General features: G+C 37.5%; 1 protein-coding gene across 1 annotated transcript in view; it reads right to left on the bottom strand.

The window, feature by feature from the left end:
- The window catches only part of SEMA3C (semaphorin 3C), a 226,621-nt gene that overhangs the window by 38,300 nt on the left and 165,770 nt on the right, over positions 1–22,551 (bottom strand). Inside the window, exon 12 of the mRNA XM_055420650.2 lies at positions 17,407–17,629. Within this exon, the coding sequence (XP_055276625.2) occupies positions 17,407–17,629 (223 nt within the window). The remainder of the gene's footprint in view (positions 1–17,406; positions 17,630–22,551) is intronic.

The following is a 22,551-nucleotide window of genomic DNA, read 5'->3' as shown; positions in this document are numbered from 1 at the left end:
CCAGGAAAGCCCGTATATCTATATACATGATATTTTAAAAAATTACTTAATCTCCAAACATTAAAATAATATTAAACCTAGAGCCGGTATGGATATAAACAGGTATTTTCATACACTTTTGGTAGAAATGCATTTTGAAAAATCTTTCTGGATGGCAATATGGTAGCTGGTTATGATGCAATGACTAGAATATCCTTCTTGCAAGAAATAACTGTACAACTGGATGAATTATAGGGATAGTACTTTCTAGGTAATGAATAACTGACAGCAAAAGACTAAAAGAAGAAAAAAATTCACAAGGTAGTCTTCATGATTACCCCACCTTCTACCTGGGAACAATTTTTCAACAGAGGTGCAGAGGGCAGGTGTCCAAGTAGAGCAGAGCCATCCCACTGAGATGAGAAGGCAGGTTTGAGAATTTAGGGCAGCAGAAGTGAACTAATTGTGTGGCACACAGTATCAAGAGAGGAAGCTGTCCAGAAAAGCGGTTCTAGAAGGCCACGTGGTAATCTCCTATGGGTCTGTGGTTGATTCCTGGGCTATATATTTGCAGGATGACACTCCCAAGGCTTAATGGATTGCAGCTTCTATTAGGAGTATGGAACAGACAAATTATGGGTGCAGCAGCTCTGGAGAAAAGCAATGCTGGGTTAAACTGTAGTTCTGGCTCTATCAGAGTATACAGATCACACTGACACCTTGTTAGAACTTCTGGTATCCAGCTGACACAAAAAGGCTGATGATATAAGAATAAGTGCCACGTTCTAGAGTTAAGACGTACTTTAAGTCTGTCCTGACACTACTTGTAACCAAGATCTGAAAACACATACAAGGGAGAGAATTTGGAGTTTGCGTCCTGCTAAATTAGAGTGACTTACTTGAGCACTAGAATTTTAACAGAGAGTAAATCAAGTCTTAACAAACTCAAGGTGATCAGCTGAAAACTGAATGCTTGAACCTAAAGCCAAGGTATTGTCTACAATGTCCAGGATCAAGAACAACAAAAAGTATTGTACATGAAGAGAGAGAGAGAGAGGAAGAGAAAAGAATGGATGAATCAGGGAACGGTCTTCAGGAAGAAAAAGAAGTAAAATTATCCAAGATGCTGAACTTAGTAAGCAACAACTTTAAAGCAGCTATTATAAATTATTATAACTATGTTTAAAAAGTTAAAAGCAAAACAGGAATGAAAAGAAGATATGGCCTTAATAAATGAAAAGATATGAGAAACTCAGCAAGAAATAAAAACTATAAAAAATGAAATGGATATTTTAGAACTTATTTATGATAGATAAAATAAAATATCAATTTTATAGATTCAAATTTTTTGGGGTAGAAAGTCAGTGAACTTGAAGCCAGATCGATATAAATTGTCCAGTTGCAAGAACATAGAGAAAAAAATTAAAACAGTCTTTCGGGCATGGCTGACATCATCAAATGGTATTCAGTTCAGTTCAGTTCAGTTGCTCAGTCGTGTCCGACTCTTTGCGACCCCATGAATCACAGCACGCCAGGCCTCCCTGTCCATGGTACATGTAATTGGAGTTCTGAAAGGATAATAAGGGAAGACTGGAGAAGAAAAAGCTATATGAAAAAATAGTGGCTGAAAATTTCCCAAATTCAATGAAGACTAATATGTTGTAGATCTAGGAATTCCATGAGATCTTAGCTAAACAGATATAAAAGTCACATCATATTTAAATTGCCGAAAAGAAAATTTACAGAAAGAAATCTCTGAAAGCAGCCAGAGAAAAAAGGCATTGTGTTTTTATTAAAAACAATGGAACCAAAAGATAATGAAATAACCATTTTTTAATTACTGAAAGAAAAAAAGGATAACCCATAATTTTATATCCAGTGAAAATATTCTTTAAAAAATAAGATGAAATCAGTTATTTTTAGATAAATGAAAGCTTGGAAGTTTTTTTGCCTGCAGACTCCCTACATTTGAAGAAATGCTAAAGGATGTCGTTTAGTCTGAATGGAAATAATAAAAAATAGAAACATAGGTTCATAGGAAGATTAAAGAGAATCCAATATGACCTGTATCCATCAGTGTTGGTCTATAGATATGTTTTGGAATTTCTGCAGCCATTTGAAAAAATGAGAAAGTTGACCTAAGAACAAAGCTTAACCCTGCCCCCAGCTAAGGAGAACAGAGACAAAAACTCCACAAAAAGAAGCTGGGGCCTTGGTCAAACCACACATAAAATCAGTCTACAATTGTGTTTTCCAATTTTTTGATCCAATAAATGTAAGAAAATGTAAATAACGATATTTCTGAGAATTGTGATACTAAAATAAAATACCCCACCCTTCTCCCCAAATATGCCAAGCAGAGATATTTGTGATATCTTACAGAGTAAAAAAAAATTTATAATCTCTCTATATAAGTAGGGGGTGACACTGTATTTTTAATGTGGGCTTATAATCTTTTTTCTTCAGCTCTAAATTTCAAAATTTTTTCTTTCTTTTTTTTAAATTGCTTTGATGGTAAAATCTGTCCTAACTTGAACTACTTTAGTTACAAAATCTGACCTGCACTTACTTAAGGCTACTTATAACCTGTATATGTTATACTTGGTTTGAGGATTTCTCTGTTTCACTGTAGCAATAGTAATGTGGATTTCACTGTGATTCAAGGTTCTGCAAGCCATTTTACCTAGTATATTAATATATGTGAATATTACCTTTTCCTATTCACATACTTCTGAACACTGAAATACATTTAGTTTCATATTCAGTTCAGTTCAGTTCAGTTCAGTCGCTTAGTCGTGTCCGACTCTTTGCGACCCCATGAACCACGGCATGCCAGGCCTCCCTGTTCATCACCAACTCCCGGAGTTCACTCAAACTCATGTCCATCGAGTCGGTGATGCCATCCAGCCATCTCATTCTCTGTTGTCCCCGTCTCCTCCTACCCCCAATCCCTCCCAGATTCAGAGTCTTTTCCAGTGAGTCAACTCGTCGCATGAGGTGGCCAAAGTATTGCAGTTTCAGCTTTAGCATCAGTCCTTCCAAAGAACACCCAGGACTGATCTCCTCTAAAATGGACTGGTTGGATCTCCTTGCAGTCCAAGGGACTTTCAAGAGTCTTCTCCGGCACTACAGTTCAAAAGCATCAATTCTTCGGCCATCAGCTTTCTTCACAGTCCAACTCTCACATCCATACATGACCACTGGAAAAACCATAGCCTTGACTAGATGGACCTTGGTTGGCAAAGTAATGTCTCTGCTTTTTAATATGCTATCTAGGCTGGTCATAACTTTCCTTCCAAGGAGTAAGTGTCTTTTAATTTCATGGCTGAAATCAGCATCCCCAGTGATTTTGGAGCCCAAAAAAATAAAGTCTGACACTGTTTCCACTGTTTCCCCATCTATTTCCCATGAAGTGATGGGGCCAGATGCCGTGATCTTTGTTTTCTGAATGTTGAGCTTCAAGACAACCTTTTCACTCTCCTCTTTCACTTTCATCAAAAGGCCTTTGAGTTCCTCTTCACTTTCTGCCATAAGGGTGGTGCCATCGGCATATCTGAGGTTATTGATATTTCTCCCAGCAATCTTGATTCCAACTTGTGGTTCTCCCAGCCCAGCGTTCCTCATGATGTACTCTGCATATAAGTTAAATAAGCAGGGTGACAATATACAACCTTGATGCACTCCTTTTCCTATTTGGAACCAGTCTGTTGTTCCATGACCAGTTTTGACTGTTGCTTCCGGACCTGCATACAGGTTTCTCAAGAGGCAGGTCAAGTGGTCTGGGATTCCCATCTCTCAGAATTTTCCACAGTTTATTGTGATCCACACAGTCAAAGGCTTTGGCATAGTCAATGAAGCAGAAATAGATGTTTTTCTGGAACTCTCTTGCTTTCTCCATGATCCAGCGGATGTTGGCAATTTGATCTCTGGTGTCTCTGCCTTTTCTAAAACGTGCTTGAACATCTGGGAGTTCACGGTTCACATATTGCAGAAGCCTGGCTTGGAGAATTTTGAGCATGACTTTACTAGCGTGTGAGATGAGTGCAATTGTGCGGTAGTTTGAGCATTCTTTGGCATTCCCTTTCTTTGGGATTGGAATGAAGACTGACCTTTTCCAGTCCTGTGGCCATTCCTAGGTTTTCCAAATTTGCTGACATATTGAGTGCAGCACTTTCACAGCATCATCTTTCAGGATTTGAAAGAGCTCAATTGGAAGTCCATCACCTCCACTAGCTTTGTTCGTAGTGATGCACTCTAAGGCCCACTTGACTTCACATTCCAAGATGTCTGGTTCCAGGTGAGTGATCACACCATCGTGATTATCTTCGTCGTGAAGATCGTTTTTGTACAGTTCTTCTGTGTATTCTTGCCACCTCTTCTTAGTATCTTCTGCTTCTCTTAGGTCCATACCATTTCTGTCCTTTATCGAGCCCATCTTTGCATGAAATGTTCCCTTGATATCTCTAATTTTCTTGAAAAGATCTCTTGTTTTTCCTATTCTGTTGTTTTCCTCTATTTCTTTGCATTGATCTCTGAGGAAGGCTTTCTTATCTCTCCTTGCTATTTTTTGGAACTCTGCATTCAGATGCTTATATCTTTCCTTTTCTCCTTTGCCTTTAGCTTCCTTTCTTTTCTCAGCTATTTGTAAGGCCTCCTCAGACAGCCATTTTGCTTTTTTGCATTTCTTTTCCATGGGGATGGTCTTGGTCCCTGTCCCCTGTACAATTAGGGAATATAAACTAGGATTGCTTTTTCTTCATTTTTCTTTTTGTTCATCCATTATTTTCCTGATTAAAAAATTAACATTTTGCTCAAGCAATAAAAAATAATTTAAGAGATGCAATTAAGTCAAGCTATAGATTAAAATCATGTGCTGGTTATTACTAAAAAAGATAAAGTAGAATGTAAGTATTTAAAATTAGACCTACAAAAGCTACTGTATAATTCAGGACACTGCTATTGAGTCTGCCTAACGTCAGAGCTAGTGGAGGTGATGGAATTCCAATTGAGCTATTTCAAATCCTGAAAGATAATGCTATAAAAATGCTGCACTCAAAATGCCAGCAAATGTGGAATACAAAGCAGTTTCCACAGGACTGGAAAAGGTCAGTCTTCATTCCAATCCCAAAGAAAGGGAATGCCAACGAATGTTCAAACTACCGCACAATTTCACTCATCTCACACGCTAGTAAAGTCATGCTCAAAATTCTCCAAGCCAGGCTTCTGCAATATGTGAACCGTGAACTCCCAGATGTTCAAGCACGTTTTAGAAAAGGCAGAGACACCAGAGATCAAATTGCCAACATCCGCTGGATCATGGAGAAAGCAAGAGAGTTCCAGAAAAACATCTATTTCTGCTTCATTGACTATGCCAAAGCCTTTGACTGTGTGGATCACAATAAACTGTGGAAAATTCTGAGAGATGGGAATCCCAGACCACTTGACCTGCCTCTTGAGAAACCTGTATGCAGGTCAGGAAGCAACAATTAGAATTGGACATGGAACAACAGACTGGTTCCAAATAGGAAAAGGAGTGCATCAAGGTTGTATATTGTCACCCTGCTTATTTAACTTCTATGTAGAGTACATCATGAGGAACACTGGGCTGGAAGAAGCACCAGCTGGAATCAAGATTGCTGGAAGAAATATCAATAACCTCAGATATGCAGATGACATGACCCTTATGGCAGAAAGTGAAGAGGATCTAAAAAGCCTCTTGATGAAAGTGAAAGAGGAGAGTGAAAAGGTTGTCTTGAAGCTCAACATTCAGAAAACAAAGATCACGGCATCTGGTCCCATCACTTCATGGAAAATAGATTGGGAAACAGTGGAAACAGTGTCAGACTTTATTTTTTTGGGCTCCAAAATCACTGGGGATGCTGATTGCAGCCAGGAAATTAAAAGATGCTTACTCCTTGGAAGGAAAGTTATGACCAACCTAGATAGCATATTAAAAAGCAGAGACATTACTTTGCCTACCAGGGTCCGTCTAGTCAAGGGTATGGTTTTTCCCATGGTCATGTATGGATGTGAGAGTTGGACTGTGAAGAAAGTTGATTGCCGAAGAATTGATGCTTTTGAAGTGTGGTGCTGGAGAAGACTCTTGAAAGTCCCTTGGACTGCAAGGAGATCCAACCAGTGCATTCTAGAGGAGATCAATCTTGGGTGTTCATTGGAAGGACTGATGCTAAAGCTGAAACTGCAATACTTTGGCCACCTCATGAGACGAGTTGACTCTCTGGAAAAGACTCTGAATCTGGGAGGGATTGAGGGTGGGAGGAGAAGGGGATGACAGAGAATGAGATGGTTGGATGGCATCACCGAATCAATCGACATGAGTTTGAGTGAATTCTGGGAGTTGGTGTTGGACAGGGGGCCTGGCGTGCTATGATTCATGGGGTCGCAAAGAGTCGGACACAACTGAGCGACTGAACTGCACTGAACGTCATTTACATTATAAGGAATACAACAAATTAGTACTTTTTTTTACCATATGCTGGATGCTTAGTACAAGTGCTCTATGATGGTTCTTTTTGCATTTAGCTTTCAGGAGTAGATAAACATTGCTCATTAACAGCCCAGTTAATGGCAATCTCCACACTACTACTGAAAAGAACATATACCTGTTTCCCCAAACCTGCAATAGTGTCCTTTATTCTTATTCTGGTCTTAAACTTGAAAATGGTGTAAACTCGAACAATCCTGCCTCCTGTAATCCTTTGTGTTTTCTATAAAATGTGAATATGTATTTGCTTTACAGATCTGACAAGGCTGTTCAACATCAAAGGCAAAATCCCATACAAACCTTCCTTATAAACTTTACAAAGAGTATACTTTTATTCTCAGTGTTCTGAAATTGTCTTTCCTTATTGTGAGTCTTTTTCTGTTACATAAATTACCTATTGTTCTTTTATACCAGGCAGATTCATCTATGACCTGTCATTAAAGGTTTTGCTTCCTTTCTACTTTTCCTAATACAGTGTACTCAAATTTAAGTAATGCTGCAAAATAATTATGCACATATTATTCATAGCCTGCTTCCTCCCACAAGAATATGAACTTTAAAGAGATATTTGTGTATTTTGTTCACTGCTAATTCTGGGGAGCCTGGTGGGCTTCCGTCTATGGGGTCACACAGAGTCGGACACGACTGAAGTGACTTAGCAGCAGCAGCAGCAGCAGCTTCCTCCCACAAGAATATGAACTTTAAAGAGACATTTGTGTATTTTGTTCACTGCTAATTCTAGTTAATAGCATCAGAATTTGCTACAGAATTAAAAAATACTTGTGTATTCACAAATATAAATATGTATATTTATATTCATAGATAGTATGATTGATTTTAATTAATATATATATCTACTGTATAGATACATATATATATGTACCTGTCAAATGCTTATCAATTGCTAGGCAGTACACTCCAAGTTTTGCACACATCATCTCGTTTAATCTTTAAAATACATCCATAAAGTAGTGTAATTAAGAAAAGCAGGCTTAGAGATGTTATATAATTTGCTCCCAGACATAAAACTGGTAGATGGTACCAAGCAGGATTGAAACATAGGCCTTTTGAAGTTAAACCATGTTCCCTAATCTTTAGCCTAGTCTAACAAGTTATTCTGTTTTCAACAAAGGTTAGGAGAAATCACAAACATAACTGGAATTAGTTATTGTAGGAATATCTTTGGGAATTTTAATTTCCCATTTCACACTACCATGTGTAGGAGCTAGGATGTGTGGGAGCTAGTATTTTGCACATGCTTTGCATCCATTACTGCTGTGGAAAGCTTTGGGAGTTACATACTTAGATAAATTAATGGAGAAGTAGATTTCTAGGGCAAACTTTTAAGGCCAATGATTTTACTGAACTGACAATTTTATAAGGAGTGACTAAATTATAAGCTTTGATTTAGCTGAGACTTACCAAAAAATAGAACATAGCAAAATGTGCCATTTAAAACTTTTGATTTGATTATTTTTCAGCTAAAGTTTCGGTCCTCATGCAACATATCTATTAATGATATATCTGATGTAGCAAAATATGTTTAATAAGTTACAGTATAATGTGTTCTGGTTCTAGAAGCTAATTTTCCCTATAATGACTTAGAAAAAAAATCTAATATTAGACCAAGTGATACTCCATTAACATATGGCTTATTATAATTATTTCCTGGTGACACAGCTAAAAAGAATACTCAAATAGAGTCTTAGGAATCACTAACATTAATGTTTTAGGATTGTGTACCAAATTGTACATATTACTTTTCAGTATCCTTTGTTGTATTGTATTATGAAAGTTTTATTTACAATATCAATTTAAAATAAATGGACTTCCATGCAGGTGTATGTAATATGCAAGGTTTTATAGAACCGACACAGGATGAAGCAACTAAATTTCCAATAATGCAAGGAGCTACCTCTATTTAATCCTTTAAAATTTGCAGAAAGAATTACTCATCCGAGATTAATGGATTTTATGGTCACTATTAATTAGTTTATTTTCTGTACCAGTTTTACCGTATGATGGGTGTTTCTACAATAGTTTGCCAAGACTAAAGCACATTGAGAAGCTGGCCTAGAACATCTGCCTATATTTTTGGGTGCTCGGGTAAAAGGGGGTTTCCCTCTTAATTTAGTCATCTCTCAATACTAACCCATGTTACTTCCCATGCTAACCCATTCTTACTTCCTCCTGTTCACAACCCATTCTTTCCACTGAAATGGTTATTCTCCTTTCAAGCTTCACTGGTCTTCAAGAAGACAGGCTAATGAGGAAAGGAACATATTATAAGGGCACTTGGATATAACTGTCACATCTGATGATCTTGGCAACGGCTTTTTTCCTGCCTGCTATTCTCTTTTCTCAAGGTCACCATGATACTAATTCTTATTTCCCTGTTACTTTATGATCACTTTTTCTCCATTTTCTTAGTAGATAATCTTTACTTTTCCTACCTTTTAAATGAGCTCCCTAGAGTTAAATCCTTATCTGCACAGTTCCTAGAGTGACCTCAAGAACTGTCAAGGATTCCGCTAACACCTATATTGCTAATGACTTCTGTATCTGCATCTCTAGCACAGCCCTCTCTGCTGAAGTGTATCCACAACAACACCCTCTTTGACTTATCCATCTGAGCGGTCCACAGAATCTCTAACTCAGCGGGAGACAGACCTCGTTGGAATTTAGTTACTGTTTCTAATAGCTTCACAACCATAAGCTAGCCATTTAATTATCAAAGCCTCAGTTTCAGTTCAGTTCAGTTCAGTCGCTCAGTCGTGTCCGACTCTCCGCGACCCCATGAATCAAAGCACGCCAGGCCTCCCTGTCCATCACCAACTCCCGGAGTGCCTCAGTTTACACAGTTCTAAAATGGGGATAATGATTCCCTCTCGGTTGCTATGAGATTTTAATGAGATAATGTATTTTAGGTGGAAATTCGGCTTCTAATCATAACAAGTCATAGGAAAGGACAGGCGTCCCCTTCAAAAGGAATCCACTACTTTCCAAATCAATTGCTGATTCTATAGTCCCTTGTTCAATGAATTGTACTTCTTTTCATCCTTGTGACAGACCATATATTTACAAAACACCCTAGGCACTTTTTTTTCATCTGCCTACTCTACCCAAATCAAGTTAGTTATTATCAGGTCCTTTCCTCTTCCTAAATATCTCTGGTAATCCCTCTCAATTTCTGACTTCTAGCACCTGTTTTAATTTAGGCTCTCATCATTTCTTGTCTATAAAAAACCAAGTCTCCTCATCAGCCTTTTTTCTCTGTCTGTAATGTATCCTCCCTACCAATGCCAAAGGGAGCTACATAAATGTATCTGGGAAGTGACTGACCTACTCTAAGAGCCTTACTAAGTCACCCCTTTGTATAACTTCTCCCCTTGAATAAGAGTAGATGTGTGACTTGCTTCTAAAACCACAGAATAATGCTAAATTGATAGTATGTCAATCCCATGATTAGGCTACATTGTATGAGACTCTGTTTTAGCAGACAGAAGGAGCAAACAGTTTTTTGAATGGACAATGGCAGGGAAAGGCAGTACCTCATCCCAGCATCAGGAAGGAACTTAATTTTTCCAAATACTGTGTGAGTTTGGAAAAGATTTTGAACTCCAGAAAGGAATGCAGTCTGGTTTACACTTTGTGGCTTTGTGGGACCCTGAGCAGAGAGAGCAGTTCCCGTGGATTAGGATATAATCTTTGGGGGACTATTATTGTGCTTACTACATTAGTGAAAGAGAAAATAGGCATACAACTAAGGAAAACATTTATGACTCTAATACACAGACTCACCTCAGAAAATCCACTTTCAAACATTTTTGGTTCAATTCACATTATACTTCATATTCTAAATTAAATCTCTCTTTTCATTTTCAACAATTTGAAAACTTTTCTCAGTTCCATAAAACTTCAAAACAAAACTGGCTTTCAACAAAGACCACCCCCACAACTGACACCTGGCTATTCACCTCCTTAGGTAGTCACATAGAGGGGCTGGCCAGGCTGAGTAATAGGCTATGAGAGTTTCTCCAAGGGACAAAGGCTGCTAAGTCTGCTTCAGGGAAACTTGGCAGTGCATCAGGAACAAGAACATAGTGTGATTATTTCTTATTAAAACACAGACAAAAGACTTTATAAGTTAATGTCTTTGGGTTAGAAAATTTTCTTACATTCATGAAAGAGTGAGGGTTAAAATGAAGGCAACATACAGGATTTAGGTTTGTTTGCAGATGTTTTATATTAGTGAATAAATAGTAAAAGCACCAGTAATAAAGAGCATATCATTGCCATCTCATCTGCTGAAAGGCACAAGTTTTAAAATGCACAAAGATTTAGTAATACATCAAAACGTGAGATGAATTACTCTTCCATTTCAGTACTCTCCTCTCCCCCCAAAATATTACCTCCTTCAACCCTAAATATATGGCAGCTGACATAAAAAGATACGAGATTCGCAGGTTAACTGGATAATTCACATACAGATCCAGTCTGTTCCAGGTTTTCTCTGTCACATGGTAAGATGTATCTCTTTCACACATACGACTTGGTGACAATGTGTGGATGGGCAAAAGTGAGTGATGTTATTCTAACAAAGCAGTGCTGAGCTAATGTTGAATGTCAACACATCAGCAATATCTCCTGACATATGTGAAGGAAACATTTAATTCACAGTAAAATGAGACAATGGGGGCTTCCCTAGTGACTCAGCAGTAAGAGAATCCGCCTGAAATGCAGGAGATGCGGGTTTGATCCTGGGTTAGGAAGATCCCCTGGAGAAGGGAATGGCTACCCTCTCCAGTATTCTTGCCTGGGAAATTCCATGGACAGAGGAGCCTGGCGGGCTACAGTCCACTGGGGTCACAGAAGAGTTGGACACGACATAGTGACTAAATGACAACAAAATGAAATTACCTTAACTTCATAAAAGGTAAATAAAGTCGTGATGGTAGATGAGATAATTAACTTGAAGAGGATAAATGCTCACGATATGAAATCAGATACCAAAAGGTTATATTCCGGTTGTATTATACACTCAATATCAATGTGATCTTCAGTTATCTGAGCTTCCGTTTAAACATGGTGGAGGATAAGTGCAACTCATTCACTCGTTCATTCAAAGAATGTCTACTGAGTGGCAACTCTGAGTGATGTGCTATTCTGAGGATGTGCCAGTGAATAAATCAGACAAATATCCTTGCTTTCAATGGAGTCTACATTCTCACAATTCCTCACAGGGTAACTACAAGGTTTGGATGAGATTCAATAACATACCTGGCAAAAGATAAGCATTGTAAATAACCTTAATTAGCATCACTATACTAGTAATAAAACAGTTCAAAAACTTGAAAAAGTGTACTTATTTGCATAAGAAGTAGCATATTAAAGAGATAAATGAGTAATTCAGGCAAACTAGCAACACCAAAATTCGTATAATGATTATGTGAGATTTCACACTATCTTTAATAGAATGTATCTCTGAAAAGTAGCTTAAAGGAAAAGATGCTTTTTGAAAAATATTTTCAGCAATTATCATATATTTATTCGTAGTAAACTGTTTTTTTAAAGTAAAATTTAAATAAGAACATTTGTCTCTAGATTAACAATCACTATCTGGGCTCTCTTGCATATTTTTCTCTTCACATATTGCCTTTGCTACTCTTCTACACGATCAAGCAGTCACTACAGCATGATTTATCATCTTTCCCCTTTCATTTCAGTCATCATTTCCCTCTGTTCTATTAGTATTTCCTGCTGTGACAATCCCTGTAGAATCCCTGGTAAACTCTCAGATGTTTCTAGATTGTGCTTTGGAAAGCAGTGAACCACAATGTTATTAAAAACCAGTGACTTATAAAGGGATTTGTTCCTTACTTCTAAGCAAAGGGGAAGTCTAGACATTATCCTTAGAGTGACTGACACGCACAGTTTACAACTGATAGTCGTCTTTTCTGAAGTCAAATGCATGGCTCCAGCTATCAAATTTTACATCTTGGGTGTTTTTAGTTTAGGGAGTTCTGTAAAAATCAAAATGCCTAGCTCTGCATTTCATTAGGTGTACATTTCAAAAGATGTGACTGTCAGAACTGGTTAGTTACTATAAAGGCAGTGATCCTGTAATGCTGCAAGGCGAACATATTAAGGTTTTAGTCACATATGTGGCACACACTTCAAATCTCCACATTTTCAAAGGATTTACTGGAGCCAACAGTCAAACTTAGTAATCATCCAGTTAAACAGAAGCTAGTACGAAGCATGCAGCAGTACATACTATATAAAAATTTTGGCAAAGCATGACATGTATCGACCATACACTAAAAAATCATAATGGTATTAAATCATCCTAAACCTCTAACATTCATTCACAAGAATTCTCTCTCTTTCATCAGAAACTACATGTCATTCTGATTCATATTTAGTGCTAAAAATGTAAATTTGACAAAATGTATCTAAATTTGACCCAGACACTTAACTATTTTCATAACTCCAGAGTTATGAAAAAGGGAAACAGGCAAATCTCTTCCCTGTACTTTACAGTCAACTTTGAACAAATAGCCTGGATATAAGCAGTAGGTGGCAAAGTTAAAACAGAAATGTTAATCCTATGAGAATATTTGCCTGCTATATTATATTCTTTCCTAAAGATGGAAAAAATAGACTAAGGAATGTAAAAATACCAATCAACAATAAAAATTAATCTCAAAAAAAAAAAAAATCCCAAACCTCAAATTCCACAAAATATCAAATAATACTGCTGCTGCTGCTGCTAAGTCGCTTCAGTCATGTCCGACTCTGTGTGACCCCATAGACAGCAGCCCACCAGGCTCCCCCGTCCATGGGATTTTCCAGGCGAGAGTACTAGAGTCGGTTGCCATTGCCTTCTCCTGATGTTTTTGTATGAAGCATCATTATAAATTATTGTATTAAAGTTACATCCTAGACAATAGCTTCTTTCAGAAGTCTTAATTTTTCTACAATTATACAGTTATTAAACAAAAGTCATCAAACTTTTTCTGTTAAAGGTCAAATAACAAATAATTTAGGCTCTATGGGCTGAGTGGTCTCTTTGGCAAGTACTCAACTCTTTTGTGGCACAAACTCAGCCACAGACAAATGTAAATGAATGAATGTGGCTGTGTTCTAATAAAACTTTATTTGTGGGCACTGAAACCTAAAAATCTTACAATTTTCACTGCTCATATAATATTATTTTTGCCATTTTTCTTTCAGTCATTAAAAAATGCAAATCATTCTTAGCTTATAGACCATATTTGCAGCAGGCTGTGGGCTACCTCACCCATAGACTAGACGTGGATAATGCAAACTAAGAAATAAAAGATGACAGGACAAAATTTACTTTTCTTTCTTTCTCCCTCCCTTCCTTCCTCCCTCATTGCATTTATTGACTCATACATGTACCTATGTATGTATGTGTTTGTTTATTTTGGCAGCTCACAGTACACAGAAAATAATGAGGCAGTCCTAGACGAGTAGAAGGCCAGAATACCAGCCTCTCAACCTCAGCCAGAGCAGTAAACTGTAAAAGACTAAGTGTAAAAGTAACCAAGCATTCAGCCTGTACTATCATAGAGATTCTGTGAACTACAAATCATTCCTGTTATTCAAAGTGGATACAGTTACAAGATATCCCGTTTGCATTTCAATGACTTGTCACATAAGTTTTTCCTATGGCAACTTTTTTGACAATATCTTCATCAAATTCCCTTTAATTCTCCATGAAGATCCAGAGAAAAGGGAAGCCATGAGAGAAGCTTGCTTAATTGTGGCAATAATTGAAGCATCATTACTTATTTATAACAACTAAAGGGCTGTTTGGTACTTGGGGATTTGACAACACAAAAGACATGCTATAATCCTTCCTAACACATTTAAAAACAGAAAGTTAAGAAATTCTGGGAATAGTGAACCATGATTCGCCCAAGTTTTATTTCAGAAAAGCATATTTTCTTTGCTTTCAGTAGCAAACAAACATAGAGAACTTTCTTTTGAAGAAATTTCACCAGAAATTCAAGATCTACTCAGGTAGAAAATATTTCATAACAATATACTGTTTGTTAGAGTTTCAGGTAAGTTGAAATCACTTTTGAAAAATTACAATGTGATCTGATATAACCATGAGGATTAGGTTCAATGGTTAAGTGAGTTACCATCTATCCAGAAAGATGCTCTTGGCAGAGGCATTTCACAGCATGAATTTTCCTATTAGAATACAATCTTCAAGAGACTTATGTGGTTTTGTAAGCAGTGATTAGTGGAGCTTTCCACTACAATTAAAAACATATGCCTAAATACTGTTTTTGAAAATGACACATGTTTAAATACCAATATAAAAATGTCTGAGTAAAGGTGCCAGATACTTATGTAGTAAGAAAAGTCTAGGAACTTGTGCCAAGGTATGTTTCTCACTGCTTTCTATCTAAATGAATATTGTTGGACAATTTTTAAAGACTAGAAAATTTCATCCATGAAACCTGTATATCTTATGTAGACTTTCATGAAAAAACAACCTAAATGTGACATCAGGGTCCAACTTTAAGAAACAAAAACACTAACAGCAGAAAATGTCTGTACCTCCATGTTCGCTGCAGCATTAGTCACATAAATGTCTGTTTACAGATATGTAGTTTATACAGAATAGTATCAACAGGGTATATGCCTCAATCTCAATTTCCCATTCTTCCCAGGGAACTCTACTTAATGTACTGACTGTGGTGACCTGAATGGGAAAGAAATCCAAAAGGGAGGAGATATATTTGTATATATGGCTGAGTTATTTTGCTATACAGTAGAAACTAACAACATTATAAAGTAAAGCAACTATACTTCATTCAAGGTTAATTTTTAAAAAAGTAAAAATAAGTGTGGTTTAAAACACAACAGAATATTATTCTGCCATAAAAAGAATGAAATCTTGCCATCTGTGACAACATGGATGGAACCTGAGGGCATTACGCTAAGCTCTCACTTATATATGGAACAAAAAAGCAAAAACAAAATGACAAACCACATTCATTTCAGAGGTGGAGAGAGGAAGAATTAAATGAAGGCAATCAAAAGGTACAAACTTCCAGTTCTAAGATACATAAGTACTTGGGATATACTCTACACCTGTACAGTTACGGGATGCACTATAGTTATACTGCTGCATGATACATATGGAAGTTGTTAAGACAGTAAATCCTAAGAGTTCTCAGCAGAAGGAAAATATTTTTTTTCTTTCTTTTTACTGTATCTATATGATATGATGGATACTTAAAATTACTGCAATCATCATTTCACAAGATATATGTCAAGCCATTATGTTGTGCACCTTAAATTTATACAGTGATGTCTGTCAATTATATCTCAATAAAACTGGGAAAAGGGTCCACATTTAAGACTGACTTCAAAAAGAAAATAAGAAAACAGTCATTTTTTCCTACGTGCTATGAAACATTAGGGACAGGTGTAACTCAAACGACAAATTCAGGAAAAAAAAAGTTTTTTTTTAAAATGCAAAGTCCACAGTGGATGATCTGAATCAAGGCTAAAAGATTGCAGTTATTTATATGGAGACAACATTTTTTGAAAACACAGTTTTGAAGCAAACAAAGATTAATTTTTGCAATCAGTTATGAATTCATTCCATTGTATGAGAAGCAATGGATATAGTTATGATTTTCAATTCATCTTGACAGATATTTACTGAATTTACCAAGAACTGTAATATATCTAGAGAGAATGACATATCAAGGAGAAATAGACCCTTGAGAGGCATGCGTAGCAATGAATACAAACATGGGAAACTAGATTAAGCATTGGTTAAGCAGTCTTATAAGTGAATAAACTGAGTTTGAAGCATGCTGTTTGAAATGTTAATGGGTCATACAACTTCTGCTACCTAATAATAAATTATAAATACTAATACTGAACTCATGAAATTGCAAAGACTAAAAAAAACACATTTGGGATTTGTTTGCACAGACTAATTAAAACCAAATGAGTGAATGAGATGGCCAAGGAATATGTTAAAAGAAGAGGACTGTGGACAGAACCTCAGTAAATACGTAACTCACGGGCAGATGGAAGTCAGATTAAAGAAGGGACTGAGAGGGAACTGTTGAAGATAAAGGAAAATTATGTGACTTGTGGCTGAAGCAACAAGAGTGATTCTACAATATCAAATGATACAAGGGCATGGAGGCATTTTAATGGTTAAAGGATATTGGACTTTCTTATCATGAGAAAACTAAAGACCTTGGCAAAATCAGCAGTACAGCAGAGGTAGAGGTAAGTGAACATACAGGCCTGATTTCTTATGCTGGCATAAGTTTGCTAAGCCAAGGTTTCAGGGAAGGATGAAATGGAAGAATAAAGTTTGTAATAATGTAATTGATATTACAAATGTATACCTATGGCTGATTCATGTTGATGTCTGACAGAAAGCAACAAAATTCCATAAAGCAATTATCCTTCAATTAAAAAATAAATAAATTTTTAAAAAGTAAAAAAAAATGTAATTGATAAAGAAATGTCGTCGAGATGGCAGGAAAGCATAGATGGCTCCATGTGTTTATGAAGAGGTCACAGAATTTGTTTTAGCTGAGGGGACACTCATGTTTAAAAATTCCCATCCCTTCATTTACTTCATTACCTTATTTCACCATATCACGTGCCAGGAACTGTTTAAGGTGCTTTACATATGTTAATATTAAGACATTGGTTCCTCCCAACAATCCCATAAAGTAATTTATTTTAATTCCATTTTACAGATGCAGAAACTGAAACACAGGGACATTTAATACCTAAGAGTCAGACAGAAGCAAACACTGGAGTTTTTCTGATTTCAATATCATGCCCTCAACAACCATGTTCTTTTACTACATATTAAGAGTAGTTTTAGCTAAAATACTTACCTGTTCCAAGAAACAGGACATTGTATGTACCATCAGCAGCATTCACTCGATCCACAGCTATTTTTGTGTACTTATAGTCAGTGCCTATACGAACAATCAAAGGTCTTCTATGTATTGGGTAGATGGAATTGTACATGAGGGGGTGGTTCCGAATAAAAGTGACAACATCATCTGGGAACTCCTTCGTTGTTCGCATATTGGGTGTAAATGCTCCTCCTGGGCACTAAAAAAATATTTTTAAAAGGACTAAGTTAATACAATTGCAACTTAATGTTAATAATAATCAAGAGACCTCTATTTTTCAAAATACTTAGAAGTTCATGTTGTTGTAAGTGTATTTGCTACCTATTGAGAAAAAAAAACAGCATGATTATACATAGTACGATCTGTAGAAAATAAACATACAATATATATAATTTGATCATTTAAATAGGCTAAGTCCATGTATCCTGTCCTGTTTGTTTTCAGAGTGAAGCTGATGTCATTCGGTTCATGATATAACTTATCACCTTTCTCGTCCATCACTTTTATATTTTTTATCCTGTGCCAGATTCAGTGTTGCTAGAAAAAAATGCTCTTGTGGATATAATCTAATGCTGCTGTGTGTTAGTTGCTCGGTTGTGTCTGACTCTGCGACTCCATGGACTGTAGCCCACCAGGCTCCTCTGTCCACGGAATTCTCCAGGCAAGAATACTGAAGTTAGTTGCATTTCCTTCTCCACTAATGCTGCTACTGGCTAGAATAGATTATCATTATCGCATTCAATCAGAACTCAACGCAAGAGTTTCATTCCATCTGATCCCCTCCCTACCAAAGAGGACTCTCTGAAATTGGAGCTTGGTTTGGATATGGTCAATACACCTGGTAATTTCCCTCTGGAAAACTCAAGTAACTTCAACTACTCTCAGAATAAAATCCCAACAACTAAGCATGGCTATAAGCTCCTGAATGTCTGGGCTGCATCGCGTCTACCACGGCCTTGGTTCTTGCTCTTCCTGAGCCTCAAGTCAGCTGCCCATCCAGGACCTTGGCACTTGCTGTTCCCTACCTGGATTACTCTTCTCCAGACAACTCCATGGTTTTCTCTGTTGCCTCAATCAGTTCTCAGCTCAAAAGTAACTTCCTTTAAGGTGATGACATATAAAAATTGCTCCCCATCACCATTTCCACCCTCTTATTTCCTTAGCTTGCTTTATTTTTTTTTTCACGGCTCTATATACCGGTGTGTAATATATTTGTTGTTTGTATCTTTATTGTCTGTTTCTTCCTCTAGAAGGTAAGTCGTGAATTATTCTCAACTGGGCATGTTTTGTTCATTATTTCACCATCAGACCTATAATAAAGCTGACAAATATTAGATATTTGACAGAGTAGTTGGATGAGTGAAATACTCTATTATATCTGTCATCCAATTTTGGTGTAGGGGCTATATGAAACAGGGGCATTGGTTCTGGTGAGGAGGGGAAAGATTAAGAGCATCAGGTATAAAGAGGCAGAGAGAAAGCAATAATGAGACCTAAAAATGACTGCAGGACAGTTTCAGCAGTTCTAGCAAGACAAGGATTTCCGAGAAGAGGATTCCATTTACAAGTCACCTGAGGACAAACTCAAGGGCAGGCTGGGAGGTGCTGAAGCTTGAAACTTGAACACATGCACTAATAGGAGCTGAGTATCAAGTTATATGAGCAACGTATAATCTTTCTTAACACATAAAACATTATTTGTCTAACCCTATCAAACACTGTCAATATCTCTACTTTCAGAAACAAAATTACTTGGTTATATTTTTTTAAACAAAAGCACTATTGCTCTAGTTTTCATTTATCCTCTTTCAGTTCAGTTCAGTTCAGTTCAGTCGCTCAGTCGTGTCTGCCTCTCCGTGACCCCATGAATCACAGCACGCCAGGCCTCCCTGTCCATCACCAACTCCCGAAGTTCACTCAAACTCATGTCCACAGAGTCGGTGACGCCATCCAGCCATCTCATTCTCGGTCGTCCCCTTCTCCTCCCACCCCCAACCTTTCCCAGCATCAGAGTCTTTTCCAGTGAGTCAACTCGTCGCATGAGGTGGCCAAAGTATTGCAGTTTCAGCTTTAGCATCAGTCCTTCCAATGTCCAACGAGGTACAAATTGAAAGGAAAGCAACAAATCAAGCTTCCTGATCAACAGAAATGGGTACAGCATCTGTGGTGAATAGCAAGATATGATACAGCCAGTAATAAATGAAAATTGCAGTTTATTCAAATGTGGCAGTGAATACTTATTTCTAGGTGACTGCTTCCATGCAGGAATATAAACCTAGTGTGGTGAAATTTCAACAGAAAACAGAAATGTGGAATTTTAGGTGATGGGAATACCAGACTACCTTACCTGCCTCCTGAGAAACCTGTATGCAGGTCAAGAAGCAACAGTTAGATGTGGAACAACAGACTGGTTCCAAATTGGAAAGGTGTATGTCAAGGCTGTATACTGTCACCTGGCTTACTTAACTTCTATGCAGAGTACATTATGTGAAATGCCCGACTGGATGCACACAAGCTGGAATCAAGATTGCCAAGAGAAATAGCAATTACCTCAGATATGCAGATAACATCACCCTAACGGCAGAATACAAAGAGGAGCTAAAGAGCCTCTTGATGGATGAAGGCGAAAAAGGACAGTGAAAAAGCTAGCTTAAACTGAAATCTTTAAAAAACTGGAAAAAATGGAAACAGTGACAGATTTTATTTTCTTGGCCTCCAAGATCACTGCGGACCACGACTGCAGCCACAAAGTTAAAAGACGCTTGCTCCTTGGAATAAAAGCTATGATCAAAATAGACAGCATGTTAAAAAGCAGATACATTACTTTGCCAACAAAGGTCCATCTAGCCAAAGCTATGGTTTTTCCAGTAGTCATGAATGGATGTGAGTGCTGGACCATAAAGAAAGCTAAGCACTGAAGAACTGATGCTTTTGAACTGTGTGTTGGAGAAGACTCTTAAGAGTCGCTTGGACTGCAAGGAGATCAAATCAGTCAATCCTAAAGGAAATCAATCCTGAATTTTCATTGGAAAGATGGATGCTGAAACTTCAAAACTCTGGTCATCTGATGTGAAGAGGCAACTCATTGGAAAAGACTCTGATGTTGGGAAAGACAGAAGGCAAGAAGAGAAGGGGACAACAGAGGATGAGATGGTTGGATGGCATTGCTGACTCAATGGACATGAATTTGAGTAAACTCCGGGAGATGGTGAAGGACAGGGAGGGCTGGCGTCCTGCAGTCCATGGGGTCACAAAGAGTTGGATGGGACTGAGCGAGTTCACTTTCACTTTTCACTTTCATGCATTGGAGAAGGAAATGGCAACCCACTCCAGTGTTCTTGCCTGGAGAATCCCATGGACGGAGGAGCTGGGTAGGCTGCAGTCCATGGGGTTGCTAAGAGTCGGGCACGACTGAGTGACTTCACTTTCACTTTTCACTTTCATGCATTGGAGAAGGAAATGGCAACCCACTCCAATGTTCTTGCCTGGAGAATCCCAGCACGGGGGAGCCTGGTGGACTGCTGTCTATGGGGTCGCACAGAGTTGGACACGACTGAAGTGACTTAGCAACAGCAGCAGCAGCAATGCAATTTTTAGACTAACTTTAAGCAGTTAACATTACTGGAATATTTTATAGGACCAGTAAATATAGTTCACTTTTTGTAGAAAAGCATAAGGAGCAATTAAATTACTTCACTAAAGAGAGATAATGAGACAAGTGATAAAACTAAGCTTCTCATTCATTATCCCATTAACAAGACTTTCATCTAGGGTTCATATGCTTTTTAGGCCAAAGTATTATATTTAAATATGCATATTTATAAATTAAGTACAATAAAAGACCAAACGAGGACAAACAATTCCATGTGAGTGTATTCTAAACTGATGAGTGTGTTCCATACTTCTGAAAAATGTAGCGTTATGGGTATTTTCTACTGTCATTTCTCACACAAAGTGGAGAGAGGGAAACACAACAACCAGAAGATGCTTGTGGATCATGAATTTTCACTGAATGAAAACATGGAAAGTACAAATGCACGGGCGATTCAAATAGCTCCAGCCCCTCCAAAAACACCATTTAAAGGATGGTTTCCTGAGTTGTCGCCTTAAATATTTGCAAGTATTGTTTTTATAAATTCCAGGATTATCCAAAGTTAGCATAGATTACTAGGCAATCTCTATAATTTCCAGCTAGCAATTACTTTCATAGTCTTATTAAATTACACGTGTCATGCACTGGAGAGGGAAATGGCAACCCACTCCAGTGTTCTTGCCTAGAGAATCCCAGGGACGGGAGAGCCTGGTGGGCTTCCATCTATGGGGTCACACAGAGTCGGACACGACTGAAGTGACTTAGCAAGCAAGCAAGCAAGTTTCTGGGTTTTACTTAATGGTAACTGAAATTTAGCTAAAAATTATGTTTAAGTCACTCACAACCATAGTTACTAAATGTTGTGTGTGCTCAGTCGTGTCCAATTCTTGGCGACTTCTATGGATTGTAGCCCTCCAGGTTCCTCTGTCCATGGGATTTTTCCAGGCAAGAATACTGGAGTGGGTTACCATTTTCTCCTCCAGGGGAACATCCCGACCTAGGGATTGAATCTGCATCTCGGTATCCTGGGTCTCCTGCATTGTCAGACAAATTCTTTACTAGTGAACCATCCAGGAAGCCCAGTTATTAAATGGGTAACCCAAATAAATCAACTGAGATCAATTATTTTATATTCATTCAAATGTTCTCCATGTGGGACTTTTATATTATATTCACAATAAACTTTTTACTTAGAAACAATGTGTCCTAGTAAAAGTTTATTTTCAAAATTATAGAATTCCTTTAGTCAATATTAATTTTTTTCCACTGATTCACTGCCTAAATCTTGCAGATAAGACAAAGAACTAATGACAATTATGTGACAAGTACAAAAATTGATTACCCTTTGCAGACTAACTGGATTTGTGAGTTTGCTCAGTATAAAACTGTCAAGTATAAATAAGATGCAATTAACATATCCCTCACCTTGTGATATATGAAAGCATGTGTACTGAAACCTCAAGAAAATATAATATCCACATGTTACTATGAAATAAAGCCTTTGTCCATTAACTGGGCTGCTGTCTCAC

The sequence above is a fragment of the Moschus berezovskii genome, chromosome 3 (genome assembly GCF_049115385.1).
Source record: "Moschus berezovskii isolate FMDL1 chromosome 3, NW_MosBer_1.0, whole genome shotgun sequence".
In the NCBI taxonomy this organism is placed as follows: domain Eukaryota; kingdom Metazoa; phylum Chordata; class Mammalia; order Artiodactyla; family Moschidae; genus Moschus; species Moschus berezovskii.
Note: the sequence above shows the minus strand (reverse complement) of the source record. Positions and strands in the feature narration are given on the sequence as shown.